General features: G+C 41.9%; 2 protein-coding genes across 4 annotated transcripts; one reads left to right on the top strand and one right to left on the bottom strand.

Moving 5' to 3' along the window:
- Nucleotides 1–9,737: 9,737 nt before the first annotated feature.
- On the bottom strand, nt 9,738–13,335 carry LOC106612246 (ATP synthase subunit O, mitochondrial). Its single transcript, XM_045724217.1, has 7 exons — nt 12,664–13,335; nt 11,905–12,003; nt 11,591–11,738; nt 11,341–11,403; nt 10,857–10,969; nt 10,566–10,652; nt 9,738–10,300 (listed from the first exon to the last, which is right to left on the bottom strand). Exons 5-7 carry the CDS (start codon nt 10,962–10,964, stop codon nt 10,136–10,138), a joined length of 360 nt encoding a protein of 119 aa, XP_045580173.1. The 5' UTR covers nt 10,965–10,969; nt 11,341–11,403; nt 11,591–11,738; nt 11,905–12,003; nt 12,664–13,335; the 3' UTR covers nt 9,738–10,135.
- Nucleotides 13,336–13,834: 499 nt separating this feature from the next.
- LOC106612245 (serine/threonine-protein phosphatase 2A catalytic subunit alpha isoform) lies at nt 13,835–21,966 on the top strand. 3 transcript variants are annotated; one of them, XM_045724216.1, is made up of 7 exons: nt 13,841–14,280; nt 15,448–15,657; nt 17,159–17,332; nt 18,548–18,637; nt 19,157–19,318; nt 19,900–20,018; nt 20,275–21,966. In XM_045724216.1, the coding sequence occupies exons 1-7, from the start codon at nt 14,179–14,181 to the stop codon at nt 20,345–20,347; spliced, it is 930 nt and encodes a 309-aa protein (XP_045580172.1). In that variant the 5' UTR covers nt 13,841–14,178; the 3' UTR covers nt 20,348–21,966. The 3 variants fall into 3 exon arrangements, with proteins under 3 accessions (XP_014068709.2, XP_014068710.1, XP_045580172.1); XM_014213234.2 differs by lacking the exons at nt 19,900–20,018; nt 20,275–21,966 and adding an exon at nt 19,790–19,843 and having other exon boundaries at nt 13,835–14,280; XM_014213235.2 differs by lacking the exons at nt 19,900–20,018; nt 20,275–21,966 and adding an exon at nt 19,680–19,783 and having other exon boundaries at nt 13,835–14,280.
- The last annotated feature ends 2,655 nt before the right edge of the window (nt 21,967–24,621 follow it).

Raw genomic sequence — 24,621 nt, 5'->3', positions numbered from 1 at the left:
CTTAATGTTTTTCCTCATAATCCTGGACTATCGGACCACCATTTTATTACGTTTGCAATCGCAACAAATAATCTGCTCAGACCCCAACCAAGGAGCATCAAAAGTTGTGCTATAAATTCTTAGACAACCCAAAGATTCCTTGATGCCCTTCCAGACTCCCTCTGCCTACCCAAGGACATCAGAGGACAGAAATCACTTAATCACCTAACTGAGGAACTCAATTTAACTTTGCGCAATACCCTAGATGCAGTTGCACCCCTAAAAACTAAAAACATTTGTCATTAGAAACTAGCTCCCTGGGTATACAGAAAATACACGAGCTCTGAAGCAAGCTTCCAGAAAATTGGAACAGAAATGGCGCCACACCAAACTGGAAGTCTTCCGACTAGCTTGGAAAGACAGTACCGTGCAGTATCGAAGAGACCGCACTGCTGCTCGGTCATCCTATTTTTCCAACTTAATTGAGGAAAATAAGAACAATCCAAAATTAATTTTTGATACTGTCGCAAAGCTAACTAAAAAGTAGCATTCCCCAAGAGAGGATGGCTTTCACTTCAGCAGTAATGAATTCATGAACTTCTTTGAGGAAAAGATCATGATCATTAGAAAGCAAATTACGGACTCCTCTTTAAATCTGCGTATTCCTCCAAAGCTCAGTTGTCCTGAGTCTGCACAACTCTGCCAGGACCTAGGATCAAGGGAGACACTCAAGTGTTTTAGTACTATATCTCTTGACACAATGATGAAAATAATCATGGCCTCTAAACCTTCAAGCTGCATACTGGACCCTATTCCAACTAAACTACTGAAAGAGCTGCTTCCTGTGCTTGGCCCTCCTATGTTGAACATAATAAACGGCTCTCTATCCACCGGATGTGTACCAAACTCACTAAAAGTGGCAGTAATAAAGCCTCTCTTGAAAAAGCCAAACCTTGACCCAGAAAATATAAAAAACTATCGGCCTATATCGAATCTTCCATTCCTCTCAAACATTTTAGAAAAAGCTGTTGCGCAGCAACTCACTGCCTTCCTGAAGAAAAACAATGTATACGAAACGCTTCAGTCTGGTTTAAGACCCCATCATAGCACTGAGACTGCACTTGTGAAGGTGGTAAATGACCTTTTAATGGTGTCAGACCGTGGCTCTGCATCTGTCCTCGTGCTCCTAGATCTTAGTGCTGCTTTTGATACCATCGATCACCACATTCTTTTGGAGAGATTGGAAACCCAAATTGGTCTACATGGACAAGTTCTGGCCTGGTTTAGATCTTATCTGTCGGAAAGATATCAGTTTGTCTCTGTGAATGGTTTGTCCTCTGACAAATCAACTGTAAATTTCGGTGTTCCTCAAGGTTCCGTTTTAGGACCACTATTGTTTTCACTATATATTTTACCTCTTGGGGATGACATTCGAAAACATAATGTTAAATTTCACTGCTATGCGGATGACACACAGCTGTACATTTCAATGAAACATGGTGAAGCCCCAAAATTGCCCTCGCTAGAAGCCTGTGTTTCAGACATAAGGAAGTGGATGGCTGCAAACTTTCTACTTTTAAACTCGGACAAAACTTTGATGCTTGTTCTAGGTCCCAAGAAACAAAGAGATCTTCTGTTAAATCTGACAATTAGTCTTGATGGTTGTACAGTCGTCTCAAATAAAACTGTGAAGGAACTCTGCGTTACTCTGGACCCTGATCTCTCTTTTGAAGAACATATCAAGACTGTTTCAAGGACAGCTTTTTTCCATCTACGTAACATTGCAAAAATCAGAAACTTTCTGTCCACAAATGATGCAGAAAAATTAATCCATGCTTTTGTTACTTCTATGCTCTACTTTCCGGCTACCCGGATAAAGCACTAAATAAACTTCAGTTAGTGCTAAATACGGCTGCTAGAATCCTGACTAGAACCAACAAAAATTGATCATATTACTCCAGTGCTAGCCTCCTACACTGGCTTCCTGTTAAGGCCAGGGCTGAACTCAAGGTTTTACTGCTAATCCACAAAGCATTACATGGGCTTGCTCCTACCTATCTTTCCGATTTGGTCCTGCCATACACGTACGCTACGGTCACAAGACGCAGGCCTCCTAATTGTCCCTAGAATTTCTAAACAAACAGCTGGAGGCAGGGCTTTCTCCTATAGAGCTCAATTTTTATGGAATTGTCTGCCTACCCATGTAAGAGATGCAGACTCGGTCTCAACCTTTAAGTCTTTACTGAAGACTCATCTCTTCAGTGGGTCCTATGATTGAGTGTAGTCTGGCCCAGGAGTGTGAAGGTGAACGGAAAGGCTCTGGAGCAACGAACCGCCCTTGCTGTCTCTGCCTGGCCGGTTCCCCTCTCTCCACTGGGATTCTCTGCCTCTAACACTATTACATGGGCTGAGTCACTGGCTTATTGGTGTTCTTCCATGCCGTCCCTAGGAGGGGTGCGTCACTTGAGTGGGTTGAGTCACTGACGTGGTCTTCCTGTCTGGGTTGGCGCCCCCCCTTGGGTTGTGCCGTGGCGGAGATCTTTGTGGGCTATACTCGGCCTTGTCTCAGGATGGTAAGTTGGTGGTTGAAGATATCCCTCTAGTGGTGTGGGGGCTGTGCTTTGGCAAAGTGGGTGGGGTTATAGCCTTCCTGTTTGGCCCTGTCCGGGGGTATCATCGGATGGGGCCACAGTGTCTCCTGACCCCTCCTGTCTCAGCCTCCAGTATTTATGCTGCAGTAGTTTATGTGTCGGGGGGCTAGGGTCAGTCTGTTATATCTGGAGTATTTCTCCTGTCTATCCGGTGTCTTTTGTGAATTTAAGAATGCTCTATCTAATTCTCTCTCTCTTTCTCTCTCTCGGAGGACCTGAGCCCTAGGACCATGCCTCAGGACTACCTGACATGATGACTCCTTGCTCTCCCCAGTCCACCTGGCCATGCTGCTGCTCCAGTTTCAACTGTTCTGCCTGCGGCTATGGAACCCTGACCTGTTCACCGGACGTGCTACCTGTCCCAGACCTGCTGTTTTCAACTCTCTAGAGACAGCAGGAGCGGTAGAGATACTCTCAATGATCGGCTATGAAAACCCAACTGACATTTACTCTTGAGGTGCTGACTTGTTGCACCCTCGACAACTACTGTGATTATTATTATTTGACCATGCTGGTCATTTATGAACATTTGAACATCTTGGCCATGTTCTGTTATAATCTCCACCCGACACAGCCAGAAGAGGACTGGCCACCCCTCATAGCCTGGTTTCTCTCTAGGTTTCTTCCTAGGTTTAGGCCTTTCAACTGAGTTTTTCCTAGCCACCGTGCTTCTACACCTGCATTGCTTGCTGTTTGGGGTTTTAGGCTGGTTTTATGTACAGCACTTTGAGATATCAGCTGATGTAAGAAGGGCTATATAAATACATTTGATTTGATGATTTGTACTGATCATAATTTTAGGTAGGCTAATTAACTTGTGAAGTTTATTATGTGAGCTTACTCAGAAACACTTTAATAAACTAATATAGACCTACTACTTATTGATTTTATCTCAGACTTTTACAGCATACTGGACTCATAGAGTGCTACTCTCTCAATATATCTTGTTGGGGTGGGTGACTCTTTGAACTTACAATGGCTAGCCCCAAGTCATTATATTTTTTTCTTGTGCTTTATTCTATTTGTCTCATGACTCCTGCGTGCTTTGTTGACTATGAACTTGCTTGTTTTCCCAACCGTGGAACAGACTATGTTTGTTACCACACTCGGGACTCTGAGTCTCTATTGATTACACAGACTTCCCATCCTATTCTAACAACCTCTCGCCGGCTTTGTATTCATGTTACCGGATGAAATTGCTGTATAATATGATCTTGTTGCCATCTGATGCACATTCAAATGTCATAAAAAATCAACACTGCAGAGCTCTCCCTGTCCTCTGCCGTGCCCTGATTGTATTACTGCTGATGATATCTGGAAATGTGAATGTACACCCTGGCCCATCTACTGTTGCTAGCCCCAAATCTGACTTGTGCACTGATATCTACTTCACTGATTTCTGCTCTCGTAAAAGCCTGGGTTTTCTGCACATTAACACTAGAAGTCTATTACCTAAAATTGATCAATTTAGAAAGTGTGGGTTCACAGGTCCAATCCAGATGTGTTGGTCATTACTGCCCGGGCGGCAGGTAGCCTAGTGGTTAGAGCGTCGGGCCAGTAACCTAAAGGTTGGCAGATTGAATACCCGAGCTGTTCTGCCCCTGAACAAGGCAGCGAACCCACTGTTCCTAGGCCGTCATTGTAAAAAATAATTTGTTCTTAACTGACTTGACTAGTTAAATAAAGGTTAAATAAAAAATTTAGTTACTGAGACGTTGAACACTGATGTTAACCTTTCTGGTTATAACCTTTTTTGGCAAGATAGATCGGCCAAAGCTGGTGGAGTGGCAATCTTTACCAAGTATCACCTTCAGTGCTCAGTTGTCTCTACCAAGTCTGTCCCCAAACAATTTAATTTGCTGGTTTTAAGCATTAAACTTTCAAATAGCTCTTTGTTGACTGTTTCTGGGTGTTACCACCATCAGAACCGGCCTGTACCCTACCAACCTGAAGCTCTCTCCTGGCCCCTTACACTAAGTCTGAATTTGTCCTGTTAGGTGACCTAAACTGGGACATGCTTAAACCACCTGACCAAGTCCTAAAGCAATGGGACTCCCTAAACCTTTCTCAGATTATTACCAATCCCACAAAGTATGACCCCAAACACCCAGAAAATGCTACTCTCCTTGATGTTATCCACACAAATAATCCTGATAGGTATCAGTCTGGTGTTTTCTGTAATGACCTTAGTGATCATGGTTTTACAGCCTGTGTTCGTAATGGCTGCTCAGTGAAACGACCTGTCATAGACGCTTGGTAAAAACTTTAATGAGCAAGCCTTCTTTCATGACCTGGCATCTGTAAATTGGTTTAGAATCAGCTTGATCCCCTCTGTCGAAGACGCTTGGAGCTTCTTTATTGATATTTTCAGTGGTATTGTTAACAAACACGCCCCCATAAAGAAAATGAGAATTAAAAACAGGTTCAGCCCCTGGTTCGACCGTGATCAGGCAGAGTTACACCACCTCAAGAATTGCATTTGGCGAAAGGCTCGGCATATGCATACTCAGGCTGACTGGCTCTCGTTCAGGCAAATGAAAAATAAGTGCACTCAGGCTATCCAGAAGGCCAAAGTTTGTTACTTTAAGGAGCAGTTCACTCTCTGTGAGTCTAATCCCAAGAAGTTCTTGAAAATGGTTAAAGACCTGAAGAATAAACCCTCCTCCTCACAGCTGCCCATGTCCCTTAATGTTGATGATGTGGTTGTTACTGACAAGGAGCACATGGATGAGCTCTTTAATCACCACTTCATTAAGTCCGGATTCCTATTTGACTCCGCCATGTCTCATTGCCCGTCTAATATTTCCCCATCTCCCACCCCTTCTAATGCGACTAGCCCCAATGCTCCTCTCTCTTTTTCCCCTGCCCTGCTACAAAGTTTCTCCTTGCAGGTGGTCACTGAGTCCGAGGTGCTAAAGGAGCTCCTTAAACTTTACCCCCAAAAAACATCTGGGTCAGATGGTATAGACCCTTTCTTCTTCAAGGTTGCGGCCCCTATCATCGCCAAGCCTATCTCTGACCTTTTTAACCTGTCTCTCCTCTCTGGGGAAGTTCCCATTGGTTGGAAGGCAGCCATGGTGGGTCCTTTCTTTAAAGGGGGAGATCAAGCTGATGCTAACTGTTATAGGCCTATTTCTATTTTGCCCTGTTTATCAAAAGTATTGGGAAAACGTGTCAATAATCAACGGATTGGCTTTCTTGATGTCTACAGTATTCTCTCTGGTATGCAATCTGGTTTCAGCTCAGGTTATGAATGTCACTGCAATCTTCAAGGTCCTAAATGATGTCACCATTGCCATTGATTCTAAGCAATGTTATGCTGCTATTTTTAATAACTTGGCCAAAACTTTTGATACAGTAGACCATTCCATTCTTGTGGGCCGGCTAAGGAGTATTGGTGTCTCTGAGGGGTATTTGGCCTGGTTTGCTAACTACCTCTCTCAAAGAGTGCAGTGTATAAAGTCAGAACATCTGCTATCTCAGCGACTGGCTGTCACCAAGGGAGTACCCCAATGCTCGATCCTAGGCCCCATGCTCAACAGTATAGCTCAGGCAGTAGGAAGCTCGCTCATCCAATTCTATGCAGATGATACAGTCTTATACTCAGCTGGCCCCTCCCTGCAATTTGTGTTAAATGTTCTACAACAAAGTTTCTTAGTGTCCAACAAGCTTTCTCTACCCTTAACCTTGTTCTGAACACCTCCAAAAGAAAGGTCATGTGGTTTGGTAAGAAGAATGCCCCTCTCTCCACCGGTGTGATTACTACCTTTGAGGGTTTAGAGCTCATACAAGTACTTGGGAGTGTGGCTAGACGGTACACTGTCCTTCTCTCAGCACATAGCAAAGCTGAAGGCTAAAGTTAAATCTAGACTTGGTTTCCTCTATCTTAATCGCTCCTCTTTCACCCCAGCTGCCAAACTAACCCTGATTCAGATGACCATCCTACCCATGCTAGATTAGAGATGTAATTTATAGATCAGCAGATAAGGGTGCTCTTGAGCGGCTAGATGTTCTTTATCCTTCGGCCATCAGATTTGCCAGCAATGCTCCTTATAGGGCAAATCACTGCACTCTATACTCTTCTGTAAACTGGTCATCTCTGTATTCCTGTCGCAAGACCCATTGGTTGATACTTATTTATAAAACCCTCTTAGGCCTCATTTCCTCTTATCTGAGATACCTACTGCAGCCCTCATCCTCCACATACAACACCCATTCTGCCATTCACATTAAAGGTCCCAAAAGCACACACATCCCAGGGTCGCTCGTCTTTTCAGTTCGCTGCAGCTAGCGACTGGAACGAGCTGCAACAAACACTCAAACTGGACAGTTGTATCACCATCTCTTCATTCAAAGACTCAATCATGGACACTCTTACTGACAGTTGTGGCTGCTTTGTATGATGTATTGTTGTCTCTACCTTCTTGCCCTTTGTGCTGTTGTCTGTGCCCAATAATGTTTGTACCATGTTGTGCTGCTGCCATGTTGTTGTCATGTTGTTGTCATGTTGCTACCATGTTGTTGTCATGTTTTGCTGCCATGCTGTTGTTGTTGTCTTAGTGCTCTCTTTATGCAGTGTTGAGGTGTCTCTCTTGTCGTGAAGTGTGTTTTGTCCTATATTTTATTTTTGAATCCCAGCCCCTGTAGGAGGCCTTTTGTTGCCTTTTGGTAGGCCGTCATTGTCAAAAAGAATTTGTTCTTAACTGACTTGCCTAGTTAAATAAAGGTTACATAAAATAACAAATATTCAAGAAGTCAAGATGGTGCTGGTAGACATGGCTGCCTTGTTTCAGGCTCCTAAGCAACTTTGAAGTATTTTATATTTTTTACGTTATTTCTCACATTATTAGCCCAGAATGTTCTTTGCATTATTACATACAGCAGGAAATAACTTTTGGATATCTGGACTCCGACATTGCTCTTCTAAATATTTATACATTTCTTAATTCCATTATTTTACTTTTAAATGTGTGTGTTAGATATTACTGCACTGTTGGAGCAAGGAACACAAGCATTTCGCAATAACGTCGCTAAACATGTGTTTGCGACCACTCTGGCTTTACGAGGCTACAATTCAACTAGCCTCACTCTGGCTTTACGAGGCTACAATTCAACTAGCCTCACTCTGGCTTTACGAGGCTACAATTCAACTAGCCTCACTCTGGCTTTACGAGGCTACAATTCAACTAGCCTCACTCTGGCTTTACGAGGCTACAATTCAACTAGCCTCACTCTGGCTTTACGAGGCTACAATTCAACTAGCCTCACTCTGGCTTTACGAGGCTACAATTCAACTAGCCTCACTCTGGCTTTGCAAATCAACACCAAACAAGCAAACAAATATTTAATATGAACATGACAACAGAAAGACTGGCTTTACTGTAATAATTTGTACTGTTAAGATCAAAGGTGGCCAGCAATAATATACAGTGCATTCAGAAAGTATTCAGAGCTCTCGTCTTTTCCACATTTTGTTACGTTACAGACTTACTCTGAAATTGATTAAATTGTTTTTTCCCCTTCTTCAATCTACACACAACACCCCATAATGACATCACAATACCCCATAATGACATATCAAAAACAGGTTTTTAGAAAGTTTTGCAAATGTTTTAAAGATAAAAAACAGAAATATCACATTTACATAAGTATTCAGACCATTTACTCAGTACTTTGTTGAAGTAACTTTGGCAGTGATTACAGCCTCAAGTCTTCTTGGGTATGATGCTAAATCCTTGGCACAACTGTATTTGGGGAGTTTCTCCCATTCTTCTCTGCAGATCCTCTCAAGCTCTGTCAGGTTGCATGGGGAGTGTTGCTGCACAGCTATTTTCAGGTCTCTCCAGAGATGTTCGATCGGGTTCAAGTCCGGCCTCTGGCTGGGCCACTCAAGAACATTCAAAGACTTGTCCTGAAGACACTCCTGCGTTGTCTTGGCTATGTGCTTAGGGTCATTGTCCTGTTGGAAGGTAAACCTTTGCCTCAGTTTGAGGTCCTGAGCGCTCTGGATCAGGAGTCATCAAGGATCTCTCTGTACTTTGCTCCGTTCATCTTTCCCTTGACCCTGACTAGTCTCCCAGTCCCTGCCGCTGAAAAACATCCCCACAGCATGATGCTTCCACCACCATGCTTCACAGTAGGGATGGTGCCAGGTTTCCTCCAGACGTGACGCTTGGCATTAGGCCAAAGAGATCATTGTTGGTTTCATCAGACCAGAGAATCTTGTTTCTCATGGTCTGAGAGTCCTTTAGGTGCCTCCAAGAGGGCTGTCATGTGCCTTTTACTGAGGAGTGGCTTCTGTCTGGCTACTGTACCATAAAGGCCTGATTGGTGGAGTGCTGCAGAGATGGTTTTCCTTCTGGGAGGTTCTCCCATGCTTCCACACCTGCATTGCTTGCTGTTTGGGTTTTTTGGCTGGGTTTCTGTACAGCACTTTGTGACATCAGCTGATGTAAGAAGGGCTCTATAAATACATTTGATTGATTGATCTCCACAGAGGAACTCTGGAGGTCTATCAGAGTGACCATTGGGTTCTTGGTCACCTCCCTGACCAAGGCCCTTCTCCCCCGATTGCTCAGTTTGGCCAGGAGGCTAGCTCTAGGAAGAATCTTGGTGGTTCCAAAGTTCTTCCATTTAAGAATGATGGAGGCCACTGTGTTCTTGGGGACCTTCAATGCTGCAGAATTTTTTTGGTACCATTCCCCAGATCTTTGCCTCGACACAATCCTGTCTCGGAGCTGTACAGACAATTCCTTTGACCTCATGGCTTGGTTTCTGCTCTGACATGCACTGTCAACTGTGGGACCTTATATAGACAGGTGTGTGCCTTTCCAAATCATAACCAATCAATTGAATTTGCCACAGGTGGACTCCAATCAAGTTGTAGAAACATCTCAAGGACGATCAATGGAAACAGGATGCACCTGATCTCAATTTAGTCCCATAACAAAGGGTCTGAATACTTATATAAATGTATTTCTTTTGTATATTTAATACATTTGCGCAAAAATGTCTAAAAACCTGTTTTCGCTTTGTCATTATGGGATATTGTGTGTAGATTGATGAGGAACATGTTTTATTTCATCTATTTTAGAATAAGACCAACGTAACAAAATTTGGAAAAAGTCAAGGGGTCTGAATACTTTCCGAATGCACTGTACATAAGCATTTCCCATTAACATTGTTCCACTACCCATTCATTCCCTAATGAGTCCATAGGGCTTAGCTCCAGTTGATTATGCATACATTTAAAAAAAAAATCCCAAATGGCACCCTATTCCCTCAGCCTGGTCTCAGACATTTACATTTTGGTCATTTAGCAGACACTCTTATCTAGAGCGACTTACAGGTGCAATTAGGGTTACGTCCATTGCTTAAGGGCACATTGACAGATTGGTCACCTATTTGTCTCTGGTATTCGAACCAGCGACCTTTCCGTTATTGGCCCAACGCTCTTAACCGCTAGGCTACCTGCCCTACAAAGGGCCCTGGTGTATGGGCCCTGGTCAAAAGTAGTGCACTACATGGGGAAAAGGGTGCCATTTGTGACACAAGCCATGCCAATTCTCCCTACTGATCTTGGTCAGTTTCTGGATCTTAGTCTCGGTAGACATGTACACATACTTGTCCCTGATGCTGACTGTCATTCCACCCAGGATGGAGGGGTCAGACTGGGCAGAGAGAGAACAGAAAAGACCTTCAGACTTGTAGCAACATGTACAAACCAGCTCATAATCACTATATTAATCTCTTTATTTCACATACTTTATTGGTGAGGATTTTAGTCAGGGGTAATGGAAACGTAAGCCTAAAATGTGAACGTTTCTGATTCTGTAGGTGGACACTGATTCCATTATTCTTTCATCTACTGTGGCTTGTTATGTCTATTCAGTATTAGCTATTCAGTAGCCTCCTCTGTGAGTTCCTAGTTCCTACCTTAGTCTCCAGCTTGAGCATCTCTCCTTTGGCCAGGAAGCCATTCAGAGCAACTCTCAGGTCTTTGAGGTTGGCAGCATCCAGAGGCTGTGAAAGATACACAGGATTAGGAAGATGTCAAATAAATGAAAATAATTAATCTGCAAATTATTAAGTCCTGTAAATGTAAACAACATGTCAATTACATTTTAGTGTGGATTAATGTACATCTTGAGTTGGTTGATCTGGGATTAGATTAAATATGTGTGTGTGTGTGTGTGTGTGTGTGTGTTTGTGTGTGTCAGTTCCTACCTGTGTGGTGGAGACAGTACAGAGGACCTCTTCACGGTGAGCACTCATCATCTTGCTGAAGGCTGAGATGATGTCAGAGATCAGCGTCAGACGGTCATTATCAGCCATAACATCTGAGGAATGGAAGTAAAGATATTCAATTCAATTCAATACAAATGTAGTTATCTCCTGTGATGGAACATTTTTATGTTTGTGCTTATCAAATAACCTATTTCTGTGTTCATGCAAGTGACTGATCGAATGAATCCTCACTATCAGTATCTGTAATTTGGCAGTACGCCCAGAACGAAAGGATATCTCAGTTTCAAGGTCTCAGCTTGGAGAGAAGAAGCCTCGTGAGGTATTGGTCTGTCACACGCATGACCCTGTATTGGTCTGTCACATACATGAACCAAATGTTAGTGATGAATTAATTATGAATGATGAATGAGCTAAATCATGCAAATATAACTTGTCTGTATATAAGAGAACTAACGGGACTGACCCGGTGGAGCTCCTGATCGACGTGTACATGGTGCATTGAGTTGGTTGGAACCTCTCCAGCTTGCTGTTAATAAACAATGATTAATTTAAGATTGACTTTGAGTGTCCCTGTGTAGAATTTCCACGACACTACTTTGGGCAATTAATGTTAGAGCTACATCAGGGCCACAGACACAGGCACATAAACAAGATAACTATTACACATTACGCGGTTATTACACACAACTTTAGTAACACCATCTTTCTTTCACCTGTCTGTCGAGATAGGTGACATAAGGCTGGCTACCCACTGGGGAGGTTGATGATGGTCATGACATCAGTGAAGGTGTGCTCTTTGATACCGCGTTTAACATGGTGATTCTCCATGATGCCAGATAGCTTGGGGTCCTTGACTAGGGCCTGGAGGAATAGAAATAATGCCTGTTTAGTATAGCTATGGGGCAGTAGCTGGATACCAGTCTGAAACTGGGTCGTCTGAAAGAGAAAGGCATCCAGGTTCATGGGACAGATGACAGTCAGGGGTTCCCGTGTGTCTGTGTGTTGGAAATGAATGGGACTGACTTACAGACACTGTGACCAGCTCCTTCTCCACTTGCTCCGGTCTGCCCTGCTGGCTGACTGCTGAGAAGAGAGCATAGGCATAGCGACCCTCAACTCCATACACCTGGATGGGAGGCCAAATAAAGAGGGATAAACAGGTTGTAGAGAGGGTAAATCATTGCACCCATTAGAGGTTTTAGGATTATATTGAGATATTTAGCTTATTTTTGACTGTGACGGCTACATCTTTAGACTAGTCTGTGTTTGATAATATCGTTCTCAAGTCGTCAGTCGTCATTGCATAATTGTTGTGGAATGTTGAGCCCTTCCAGTAGCTTGTATGTCCTGCTTTGCTTACCGTGACCAGAACTTGCCTGGTCAGCAAAGTGCTGAACTGAAGGACATGCGAGAAGAGAGAGAGCATTGCTTGGATAAAACTGCCGTTGATATAGCTACCAGTGACAGCGAGTGAGAAACTAGGCGTAGAAACTCAGTAACTGTAGAAGTGTTGGTTGTTACCAGTGTGGGCGAGTAGTGAACTACAAATAGTTCAACTAGTAATTTCATTACATTTTGCAGTAGCTTGCTGGTAGTTGAACCAAATTCAAATCTTGGTAGTGTTTTCAGTAGTTAATTACTTGTTTTGCAATGTAGCGGTGTAGCTAACTACTGGAACTACACACGACTTTTTTGCTAAAATAAAATAAAATATTTGTTATGTAGGAAAGAGATTCCTTTTTTTCTGGTGTTGTGCTGAAAATCTCCCCCCTGACAGAATACTCACCCCCTTCGCGTGAACGCGCACACACTCAATTCTTCTTTGCTGTGACTTGCTTGCTAGTTGGGATTTCTACTTTTCACTCCGTTGTCAGTTTAGTCTACATTTCACTGAAAGCATTTTTTTATTTGTTTCCTTCAAAGCAGCTGTCAATGATCACGTTAGGCTGCGTTTCATTTTATTTTTTATGGCGGTTTCTAAGATCAGTGAAATGTAAGATCCAGTATTGCACAAACCATGATATTCTACTGCTGTCTGGGATGAAACTCAATGCGCATGCGTGTGTCTTAAACCTGAGGAGCCGCCTCAAATTCTGTGTAGTTGTTCTTGAATCCAGCCAGTCCATTGTATTTATTCACTGTGAATGCACAGTAGTCCTATCCATTTGAATAGCAGTATATGTATTTACACTATTTTCCACAATATTCATGAGATTTATTATGATAGGTTTATTATTTTGATACCGAGAGCACAATGTAGTTCCCATTCGCAACCACACGGTGGCAGAAAAGCCCAGATTAAGGGGGCCAGTGAAGTCCGTCGGCCAATTAAGTAAACGCAGCAAGACCAAGCGGGTTCGTTTATCTGACTCGGGTTACCCCGGTGGGAGAAATTTTAATCGGGTGAAAAGTGATTGCATTGTTTTAGAACGGTGCTGCCTCCCGAACGTGAGCCAGGTAGGTGACAAGCTCTGGCCGACGGAGAAGTCGTCTCAAAACAAAAGTGACGTAGTTAACTACTCCCGAGTGACGCAGCGGTCTAAGACACTGCATCTCAGTGCTAGACGAGTGAATACAGACCCTGGTTCGATCCCTGTTTCACAACCGGTCGAGAGCGGGAGTCCCGTAGGGCGGCGCACAATTTGCCCAGCGTTGTCCGGGTTTAGGGGAGGGTTTGGCGGTGTAGGCCGTCATTGTAAAATAAGTCTTAACTGACTTGCCTAGTTAAATAAATGTGATGAATAGGATTCTGTTTTTCCACATGCAAAGGTGATTGGTTTTGATTAAAAAAGCTTTATCTGACGTCCCAATCCTAGTTTGAAAATTCAAACATTTATTTGATGGAAAATAAATATATGTTTCTGGACGATTCTGGCAACATGACAAAGCGGCGCAGATTACAGTTAGATTTGAGAAGGGCGCTCCTCCCGATAACGTGAGGGACCATTGCCCGGTTGAACCCGGGCCAGTGTAATAGAACTCCCTCATTGATTGTCGCTCGGGAAAGAAGCTGGGTTGGGTCCACGGGATATCATACAGAGACAGTTTTCTGCAACTACACCACGCATTTCTTTAGCTTTTTCATATTAACATAAACTTGAGGTACATGCATCGATTATTTTTAACAAGTAGTTAGCTAGTGCCGAGGGTTTGAACCAATTTAAAACAGAGTCGGTAACCTAGCAAGATCGTGCATTCATTTTCGACGAAAGCAAAACGAGTGCGAATGACGAGAACGTATTAGCTAAACTAGTTTTCAATAGGTTTTCAACCTAACTAGCTAGCTGAAATATAACCAGACATGGACGACAAGTCATTCACTAAGGAATTGGATGGGTGGATTGAGCAACTCGGCGAATGCAAGCAGCTCTCGGAAAACCAAGTCAAAGCCCTTTGCGAGAAGGTAATTTTAACCAATTTAATTTGTGTGATCTTGCAAGCCCTTAGCTAAGATAGTTTGCCGGCTATGTTAGACAGCGACCATTAGCTAACTGTTAAACAATTATTTTAATTGTTATCATTGTTCCGAGCACGGTAAATTTCTCCACCGACTGTTGTATGCTCTAGCTAGCTACATTATTCTGAAAATGGCGGCGGAGCTGCATATTGCCATTGCATTCACTGTGGAGTTGTCAGACATGAATTGACAGTACCGTAGTTTACTTGCAGGATGTAAGGAGCATTGATTATGTTATTTTATATGAATGTTTTTGGAAATGTCAGTTTGATATCCTTGCTGTTCTTTACACTCCGCTCTGGCTTGTTACAGTTGAATTCCAAAGTGTGCCGCTTGGGTATCAGCTACTATAACTGAGGATCGGACTCTGATTTTCAATTTTCGCCTAAAATGACATACCCAAATCTAACTGCCTGTAGCTCAGGACCTTGAAACAATGATATGCATATTCTTGATACCATTTGAAAGGAAACACTTTGAAGTTTGTGGAAATGTGAAATTAATACAGGAGAATATAACATTAGATCTGGTAAAAGATAATACAAAGCAAAAAATATGCTTGTTTTGTTCCATCTTTTAAAATGCAAGAGAAAAGCCACAATGTATTATTTCAGTTTTGCTGCAATTTACATTTTGGCCACTAGATGGGAGCAGTGTATGTGCCTCATTTTATACTGATCCAATGAACCATTGCATTTCTCTTCAAAATGTTGTATCAAGTCTGCCCAAATGTGCCTAATTGGTTTATTGATACATTTTCAAGTTCATAACTGTGCAATCTCCTCAAACAATAGCATGGTATTATTTCACAGTAATAGCTACTGTAAATTGGACAGTGTAATTTAGATTAACAAGAATTTAAGCTTTCTGTCCATATCAGATATGTCTATGTCCTGGGAAATGTTCATGTTACTTACAACCTCATGCTAATCACATTAGCACATGTTAGTTCAACCGTCCCGTGGGGGCGTCACCGAATCCGTAGAGGTAAAAAATGATAAATACTCAAAGAAGAAATAACATCTGAACTCCCGCTCCGTATCCCAGATTTCCCCCATCCTCTAACGAAATCACTAACCCCAAACTCTTTTCTCGTCTCCTCCTCCTTTCCAGGCCAAAGAGATCCTGACGAAGGAGTCTAATGTGCAGGAGGTGAGATGTCCAGTCACCGTGTGCGGGGATGTCCATGGCCAGTTCCATGACCTGGTGGAGCTGTTTAAAATTGGAGGGAAGTCTCCGGACACCAACTACCTCTTCATGGGAGACTACGTGGACAGGGGCTACTACTCTGTAGAGACAGTCAGCCTCCTGGTATCTCTCAAGGTAAACATAGCCAAATGTTTTAGAGCAGGGATGGGCAATTTTAATGAGGGTGCCCCCCCCATTTAAATGTTTTATTTTAAAAAAATTCATCACGAGGGGCCGCAGTGGCCTTGCCTGACGACTCAAACTGAATTATTTCGCGGCCACAATTGAAGTCATTTGTGGTGAGGTCAAAATGAGAAGTGTTGTATAAAACTAAGTAATCAATGATTGGATCATCTCTAACTAATTAGAGTAGGACAACCAATGATGAATTTTAAAACCTCCACTTTACCCACTTGTGTTCTGGTTCTGGCCCAACCCATCGGTTTCTGGGACCAATTAGAACAGTTAGAATGTTTTGTGCGTTCTAGAAATCGTTGTAGAGTTACTCGGACCCATTGCAGAGGAAAACTCATCTGTGGGCATAGCGTTTGGGTAGCCAGGCAAGCAGTGGTTTGCAGGTCTGCATATACCCACATCCATAGCCACACATGCGGTCAGAGCCGGCCCTAGCCTTTCGGAGACCCTAAGTAACATGTTGTGAACAAAACATTTTAGTGGCTCCCCTCTTGACAATGGAAAGACATTTCCTGCAATTCTACACTTTATGTGTAGAGAAAATGTTGCCGTTTTAAAGTAAGTTTGCTGCAATTCTAGACATTTTGCCATGGGGTGGAGAGAAGATTTAGCAATTTTATAATTAACTTCATGCAATTCTATTCAGTTTGCCATGAGGCAGAGAGAATCGTTAGCAGTTTTGCAGCTAACTTCCTGTAAATCTACACATTTTGCCATGGGGTGGACAGAAGATTTAGCAGTTTTAGAGCTAACTTCCTGTAAATCTACACATTTTGCCATAGGGTGGACAGAAATGTTTGCAGTTTTCGATATATCTGACTAACAAAATCAATGTTACCCGTCGGTAATTCGACCGTGATTACTGCAAGTTTAGATCTAAACATTTTTAGCTGACGTGGGTTAATTGAGTGACTGTCAGTGACTGACCTAACTAGAGAGAAACTGCTGATGCACAACCACATTTTGAAATGACACCTTGTGTATTCTACCATTTGTAATTCTCAGCAGTAAGTTGAGACCCCGACTGAGTTCCTAAGAAAAAAAAAAGAGTATTTACATTTCATGGGGGAGGGGGTTGACCGCGGGCTAACAAAATGCCCGTAGGCCGCCAGCTGCTCAACCCTGTATTCGAGTATACTCTGAAGTAGCTTTGGCCGATTCCTTTCTGATATTGCTTAATTATTTTATTTTGCGCGTGGAAAAACAGCAACAAGGTTAAACTCAAACGGGTAGAGGAGGTCAGTAGGTTTACATGGAGGACAGGACAGCCTACTGATATAACACAGGATAAGATTTATTGCTGCTACTGTAAATGTCATTATCAACCTTAAACCATCTCTGGTTGACTCAAACAGAATGTGCAGCCACTGTGAATGTAATGTGTGTTATGCGCTTGTTGTCCCATCCAGTGATGTGTTAATAATTGTTTTTCCTTCTTCAGGTTAGGTACCGTGAGCGAATCACAATCCTTCGAGGGAACCACGAGAGCAGACAGATCACCCAGGTGTACGGCTTCTACGACGAGTGTTTAAGGAAATACGGAAACGCCAACGTCTGGAAGTACTTCACAGACTTATTTGACTATCTGCCCCTCACTGCCCTGGTAGATAACCAGGTGAGATATTAGTTGTTAAAGGTGCATTATGCAGAAATAGCTCTGCTATTTCCTGGTTGCTAAAATTTTAGTAGTTTGCCTAATTTCAGTTTATTTGACAAAACCAGTAGTCATTGTGTAGAGAATCATTGTACCATCTAAACAGCTGTGAAATATATTTTCCATAACCAAAAATATTTTATTTTCAGCTGTTTGACGCTGGTGTACAAAACCAAAGTTTAAAAAAAAATGTATTTAACCTTTATTTACCTAGGCAAGTCAGTTAGGAACAAATTCTTATTTACAATGAAGGCCAAACCCGGACGACGCTGGGCCAATTGTGCGCCGCCCTATGTGACTCCCAATCCCGGCCGGTCAGTAGTAAAAGACACTAAAGCGAAACTTAAGCATAGAAATTGTCCACATAGAACAGATCTACCACTTCTTGGACTTGGTTTCAATGATCTATAACTCTAATTTCTATGTGAATTTGGCCGGGTCACCCAAGAAGTTATGTGGCAGCTTTAATGTATCACATATTTACTTATTAGTGGAAGTGTTACAGAAGTGTCTTTGTTTGGGTCCTTGAAGAGCGCTATATAAAACAAATGTATTATTAGTATCACTGTTATGAAGGAGAGAGGAGATTCAGCAACACTTGGGAGGACAACAGAATTCAATATAAAAAAAAGCTTATTTATTGCTAAAAGTAGAACCAACGCGTTTCGGCTTTTGACCTCATCAAAACCATGACGAAGGCCCTGACGAAGGCCCAAAGCCGAAACGCGTTGGTTCTACTTTTAGCAATAAATACGCTTTTTTTTATATTGAATTCTGTTGTCCTCCCAAGTGTTGCTGAATCTTCTCTCTCCTTCAGTTTGCTCCTCAATTGGAAAGCGAGGTAGTGGCAGTGAACTCTTTACCACTATGTTATTACATAACCATTCAATTCAGCAGCCATGTGCTGTACAGGTCTTAAAAGTAATTGATTTTGACATTTACAACCCAACACAATGTTCACGTGCATCTGTTACTGATTTTGTTTATAACAATGACACAATTTATTTTATTTTACCTTTATTTAACCAGGTAGGCTAGTTGAGAACAAGTTTTCATTTACAACTGCGACCTGGCCAAGATGTTAGATGGAAATGTCATCCTAAATGATTGCTTTGTTCTACCAATCACACGTGTTTTAGATGGAAATGTCCTAATTGACTTGTTGTTCCTCTGCAGATCTTCTGTCTCCACGGTGGACTGTCCCCCTCAATAGACACACTGGAACACATTCGAGCGCTGGATCGCTTACAGGAGGTTCCTCATGAGGTCAGCTCACTTCCACGTTCCTAGAAGCAACGTCCAATCTTCATACTACCATGCTAGTTAGAATGCATGTCTAATATGTTGTTTCATAGTATTGACTTGACTTAATAAACCTCTTGGTCCCCTTGGGAGCATAGGGGCGTCCACCATGCTCTCCACCTCACTCACTGCTGTCTGAGGGCTTTTGCCTCTAGCCAGGAGATCCCTGTTTTGTTCATGTTGAGTGAAGCGTTTCCAGTTGTTTAGCGTGTCATAGTATGCTTGTGTGGATATTGATCATCCACTGGAGTCTGTAAGCTCTGACCATTTGTATATCAGATAGTTCATCTATCAACCAGCCAACCAGTCACTACTCATCTCAGTTGTAATATGCACACACAAAACACCTTCGATGACATCACATCGTGCTGTGACGCTCCAAGTGATGCGGCCTGACCTCGCCAACATGGCCACCTTATTCACATCATGTAGTGTTCACAGTATTGTTGACCTTAATAACATGGCCACGTCTCTCTCCCCCAGGGTCCGATGTGTGACCTGCTGTGGTCAGACCCCGATGACCGTGGTGGCTGGGGCATCTCTCCCCGCGGTGCCGGCTACACCTTTGGACAGGACATCTCAGAGACTTTCAACCATGCTAACGGACTTACCCTGGTCTCCAGAGCTCACCAGCTCGTCATGGAGGTACAGTGGCACATTTCATCCTCTAAGGACTTATTAAATGCAATGTAAAATGAACACCAGTTAGCCTGGTATTCTCCTGTTTCTTCATAATGCAATGTGACAATATGCTAAATCTCTTCAGTGCAAAGTGCAAGGTAATTTATCAAGCTGTGCATTCACAAAGATCCACAGCATAACTTTTGACTAGCCTTGTCCTAAGATGTCTATCCTTTTTTTAAATACTGAGAATTATTTTATATATATATTTTTTTTTTACAGAAATGCATACTTTGTCCTGTTTGCATGATGTAATGTGTTTTAGCTTCGCAAGACTTGCACTTTGTCTTGTTCCTAGATTTACTGAGTGTTTTGTTTTTGACAGGGTTATAACTGGTGCCATGATGTACCTCTGGTTTACTGAGTGTTTGTTTTGACAGGGTTATAACTGGTGCCATGATGTACCTCTGGTTTACTGAGTGTTTGTTTTGACAGGGTTATAACTGGTGTCATGATGTACCTCTGGTTTACTGAGTGTTTGTTTTGACAGGGTTATAACTGGTGTCATGATGTACCTCTGGTTTACTGAGTGTTTGTTTTGACAGGGTTATAACTGGTGTCATGACCGTAACGTAGTGACTATCTTCAGTGCACCCAATTACTGCTATCGCTGTGGAAACCAAGCCGCCATCATGGAGCTGGATGACACACTCAAGTACTCCTTGTAAGTATTGACTTCAAAATGTGTTTACTTAAATAAATAAATAAATTGTACGTATTCACTTCAGAATAAAATTCCAGTTAAGGATTTTTAATTTGTAGCTTTATTGTTAAACTCCAAACATTGGAAATTGTTATGAGTATATAAATGAGTTAGGAAGCTTCCTTGTCTTGAAATAAAACAAACCCTCTGTTAGATCTAAAATCGCTCCAAGGCGTCATATCAGATATAAATGTGACTGTCTTTGTTTCCTGTCCAGCCTTCAGTTTGATCCCGCCCCTCGCAGAGGAGAGCCCCATGTGACCCGCCGCACTCCTGACTACTTCCTGTAAAAGATCCCAATGCCTGTGAAGCATTGCTGTAGAAGTTTCTTAGTCAACGTGAAGGAGAACGTGGGGAAAAAGGAGCAACTGACCATCGGTATAGAGTTGTGACAAATTAAGCATCCATGGACCAAAATGTGTGCCATAATTTCACAATGCAAAAAATGGAGAGGGGGGGAGGGATTGATTCAACTTTAAAGAAGACCACACAACCTACACCCACCACAGTCCACTTCCTACTCTCTCTGCATGTTGTATTTATGTCTCTGAAAATTATTCTTCATTATAAAGACTACAGTGGCTGTGTAGTGCACTATATATATATATATATATATATATATAAAGTTAAAAGGGTGCCATTTTGGAAGGAGACAGTCTCACAGTACCTGCTGGTTTTGTCAGGTAAAAGATCTGCTTTGAATGACTGCATCTGCTGAGATTAATGCTTAAATGTAACTCTTGTGTTAGGACTGTAATTAAGATATAGAATGGTTCGCCAGAACTAAACTCGACATGGCCTCAAACTGGAAGGTTGCAGTAAACATATGTTGTGAAAAAAAATAACAGAAATTGCATTTTTCAATGGCTTTTTTTTTCTGTGTGAATTGAAATCGTTGTTTTCAGGGTTGGTTGGGCGTTGGGTGGAATTTAATTCTTCTTTGTTTGCACTTTTGTATTTAATTTTTATCACATGACACTGACAAACTACAACATTCTGTTTTTATATTTCACCCCTGAGAAAAATAGCTTTTCTGTCACTCACCTGTCCGTTACGTGAGTGACATCTATTTCTGTTAAATAGAGGAACACCTGTACAAAATGATATCCCTTGTTATACACTGAACAAAAATATAAATGCAACATGTAAAGTGTTGGTCCCATGTTTCATGAGCTGAAATAAAATATACCAGAAATGTTCCTTATGCACAAAAACCTTTCCTCAAAAATGTTGTGCATAAATTTGTGAGCATTGTCAAGATAATCCATCCACCTGATAGGTGTGGCATATAGAGAAGCTGATTAAACAGCATGATCATTACACAGATGCACCTTGTACTGGGGACAATAAAAGGCCACTAAAATGTGCAGTTTTCTCACACAACACAATGCCACAGATGTCTCAAGTTTTGAGGGAGTGCAATTGGCATGCTGACTGCAGGAATGTCCACCGGAGCATTGAATGTTCATTTCTCTGCCATAAGCTGCCTCCAATGTTTTAGAGAATTTGGCAGTACGTCCAACCGGCCTCACAACCACAAACCATGTGTAACCACACCAGCCCAGGACCTCCACATCCGGCTTCTTCACCTGCGAGATTGTCAAAGGAGGGAGGGGTGCTGAGGAGTATTTCCGTCTGTAATAAATCCCTTTTGTGGGGAAAAACATTCTGATCGGCTGAGCCTGGCTCCCAAGTGGTTGGACCTATGCCCTCCCAGGCCCACTCATGTCTGCATCCCTGAACAGTTGTGAAATCCATAGATTAGGGCCTAATTAATTATTTCAATTGAGTGATTTCCTTATGAACTGTAACTCAGCAAAATCTTTAAAATTGTTGCATGTTGCCTTTATATTTTTGTTTAGTATAGATACGTCTCTGCTATACAATAAAGATTGAAGTTGCTCCTTCATTGCTTTGTCCTGTGTGGTTTTATTTCCCAATTTACAGGTATTCTTTTTGATCTGACTTCTGCATGGCTGAAAATGTGACAATCAACTCTCAGAAGTTGCCCCTTGATCCCTAGGTTTTTTATTTAACTAGGCAGGTCAGTTAAGAACAAAATCTTACTTACAATGATGGCCTACTCCGGCCAAACCCAGACGACGCTGGGCCAATTAGTGCGCCGCCCTATTGGACTCACAATCACGGCTGGATGTGATGCAGCCTGCATTATGGACCAGGTACGGCAGTGACACCTCTTGCGCTGAGATGCAGTGTCCTAAACCACTATGCCACTTGGGAGTCCCTAGGAATGCAGGGGAAGAGAGAATACATTTTTTGGTGTATTTGAACAGGGCCCAGATTCTGTCATGTAAAATTGTCTGCCCTGTGATGTTCCATAATGTTGCACTAATTTGTATAATTGTGCTTTCAAGACAACTGGCATCTCGGTTGTCCACACTCCAGTCCAGTTGGTGGTGGTAATGTACCTTAAAGTTGGTTGCCAACCGCCATATGAAGTCCAAAGAAGAAGAACTCTGAAGGAGGAGAGATTACTAGAAACAAACTCAGTTGAACCTTTTATCTGTGGATTAATAAATCAAATGTTTACTGCTTTTCGACCTGTCCTCAAACTAATATAGTTGGTTCAGAGTTCGTTCTGATATTTCAACCTGCGTGTCCTGATCGTGTCTGGTTTGGGTGGACAAAATCAACATGCATGCGACGTGGACACACGTGCGCGAGAGGTCTGGTCAGCATGTAATGTCACTTCTATAGAGTGCCACAGTATGAGTCATAATACACATCAAACCTAGCATTCAAACAAGGAAATGGTTCCAATTGTTTTTCCACTATTCGTTTTTCCCATAGGGGATTATAGGATCACCTCAAATAAGGGCTGTGTTACATGTAGGCTTACCCTGGGGTGATGTTTTGATAACCGTGTAAATCTCTCTAGGACAAGGTGACTTATCAACAAATATCAATATATTCGCCTGTATTTACCCCCCCCCCAAAAAAAAACTGAAACGCTAATTAGCTGCTAATGTGGCTATCATAAAGAACTACAAATACCATGATCTGGATGAGACTGCAAATCGAGGCAAAGGTAAGAATCTCTGGATTCTAATGTTAGCTAAATTTAGTAATTAATAATGGACAATTCTGAACTGTCATGTGAAAGTTTTAAATTGGCACAATACCTGTTAACAAAGGTGTCAGTTAGAGATAATGTGCAGGAGCTTGCAGGGATTTGTAGTCTTACATGATGTCTACTTTGATGCTAATTAGCATTTTCGAATCTGAGAGTATATACAGCTGAATATATTGATAAAAGTCACCTTGTCCGAAAGAGATTTACACACGGTTATCAAAATGGGACACCAGGATAAGCCTACACGAAACAGCCCTCATTTTAAGTTTCTAAAATTCTAATTTCCCTGTTTGACCGCTAGGTTTTATGGGTATCATGACACCTCCACTGTGGGGCTCTTATTACAAATGACTAACCAGCTGATGCTTTGTTCTACTTCTGAGTGAGAATGAGTCATATGCACTCCCAAAACGGATCACTAGATGGCAGTAAAAGTCTTTAAATTCTTGAACTGTTTTTTTGTTGCACTACCTTTTCACTATAGTCTAATCTCCAGTAGATAGGCCTAAAATTTGCTGCAAAGATTGGGTGGATAAATTACAATGTGGATAGGTTTATTAGAGGGCATTTTACATATGATTGATATGTTAATTAATGTTTTTCTATGGTTCCATTTAATTTGTATTTTGTAAAATCAAAGGCCCGTGTACAGCAGCCTACAACTAATTTACAATTGCACAATCCATTAGCTCTGAGTTAAAAGAGCTGACTATTGGAAAACCAGCTTTCCTTCCACTGCCCTTGAAGTGGAACATTACCCCCCCCCCCATTATCTGAGCCAAAAGTGAAACATTCATGGCAATTTCACCTACAAGCCAAGTTATATAAACTGCCACGCACTCTAGCAAACCGTATCAGACCGTTATGGGCCATATAAGGATGCGTTTAGACAGGCAGCCAACTCTGATCATTAAAAAATAAAAAAACTCTGATCATTTAAAAAAAAAAAAAACTCTGATCATTTTTTTCACTCATTTGTATTTTTACCAATCAGATCAGCTCTGAAAAAGAGCTGATGTGAAATGATCTGATGTGATTGGTCAAAAGACCAATTAGTGGAACAAATATCAGAATTGGGCTACCTGTGTAAATGCAGCCTGAGAGCTTTTTTGTTGGCTTTGTAATGTTTCCTTTTCTACGAAGGAGCAAGACACAGTCTTGTGTAATCAGTGCACTTTTATATTGTTTCAAATATAGGAAGGCTATTGATGATGTGTTATTGATATTCTCTAAAGCAATCGTATGGAGATAGGCCTAAACAATTTAAAGGGAAAAAGGCGAATGACTTTCACAGTTATATTGTATTATTGTCATCAATTCTACTGAACAAAAGTATAAATGCAACAATTTCAAAGATTTGAGTTACAGTTTATATAAGGAAAACAGTCAATTGAAATAAATGAATTAGGCCCTAATCTATGAATTTCACATGACTGGGCAGGGCGCAGCAGACAGAGTCACCTAAAAAAT

This window comes from Salmo salar, chromosome ssa09 (genome assembly GCF_905237065.1).
Source record: "Salmo salar chromosome ssa09, Ssal_v3.1, whole genome shotgun sequence".
Lineage (NCBI taxonomy): Eukaryota > Metazoa > Chordata > Actinopteri > Salmoniformes > Salmonidae > Salmo > Salmo salar.
This window is presented reverse-complemented; position numbering and strand designations above follow the sequence as displayed.

What these genes read in the sequence shown, in the direction of transcription:
- LOC106612246 (XM_045724217.1), bottom strand. Translation starts at nt 10,964, where the DNA reads ATGGCTGATAATGACCGTCTGACGCTGATCTCTGACATCATCTCAGCC. An exon ending in GTACTGTCTCCACCACACAG is followed by an intron (nt 10,653 to 10,856) that starts GTAGGAACTGAC and finishes TATCTTTCACAG; the next exon opens with CCTCTGGATGCTGCCAACCT. An exon ending in TGCTCAAGCTGGAGACTAAG is followed by an intron (nt 10,301 to 10,565) that starts GTAGGAACTAGG and finishes CTCTCTGCCCAG; the next exon opens with TCTGACCCCTCCATCCTGGG.
- LOC106612245 (XM_045724216.1), top strand. Translation starts at nt 14,179, where the DNA reads ATGGACGACAAGTCATTCACTAAGGAATTGGATGGGTGGATTGAGCAA. An exon ending in CTCACCAGCTCGTCATGGAG is followed by an intron (nt 19,319 to 19,899) that starts GTACAGTGGCAC and finishes TTGTTTTGACAG; the next exon opens with GGTTATAACTGGTGTCATGA. An exon ending in GACACACTCAAGTACTCCTT is followed by an intron (nt 20,019 to 20,274) that starts GTAAGTATTGAC and finishes TTTCCTGTCCAG; the next exon opens with CCTTCAGTTTGATCCCGCCC.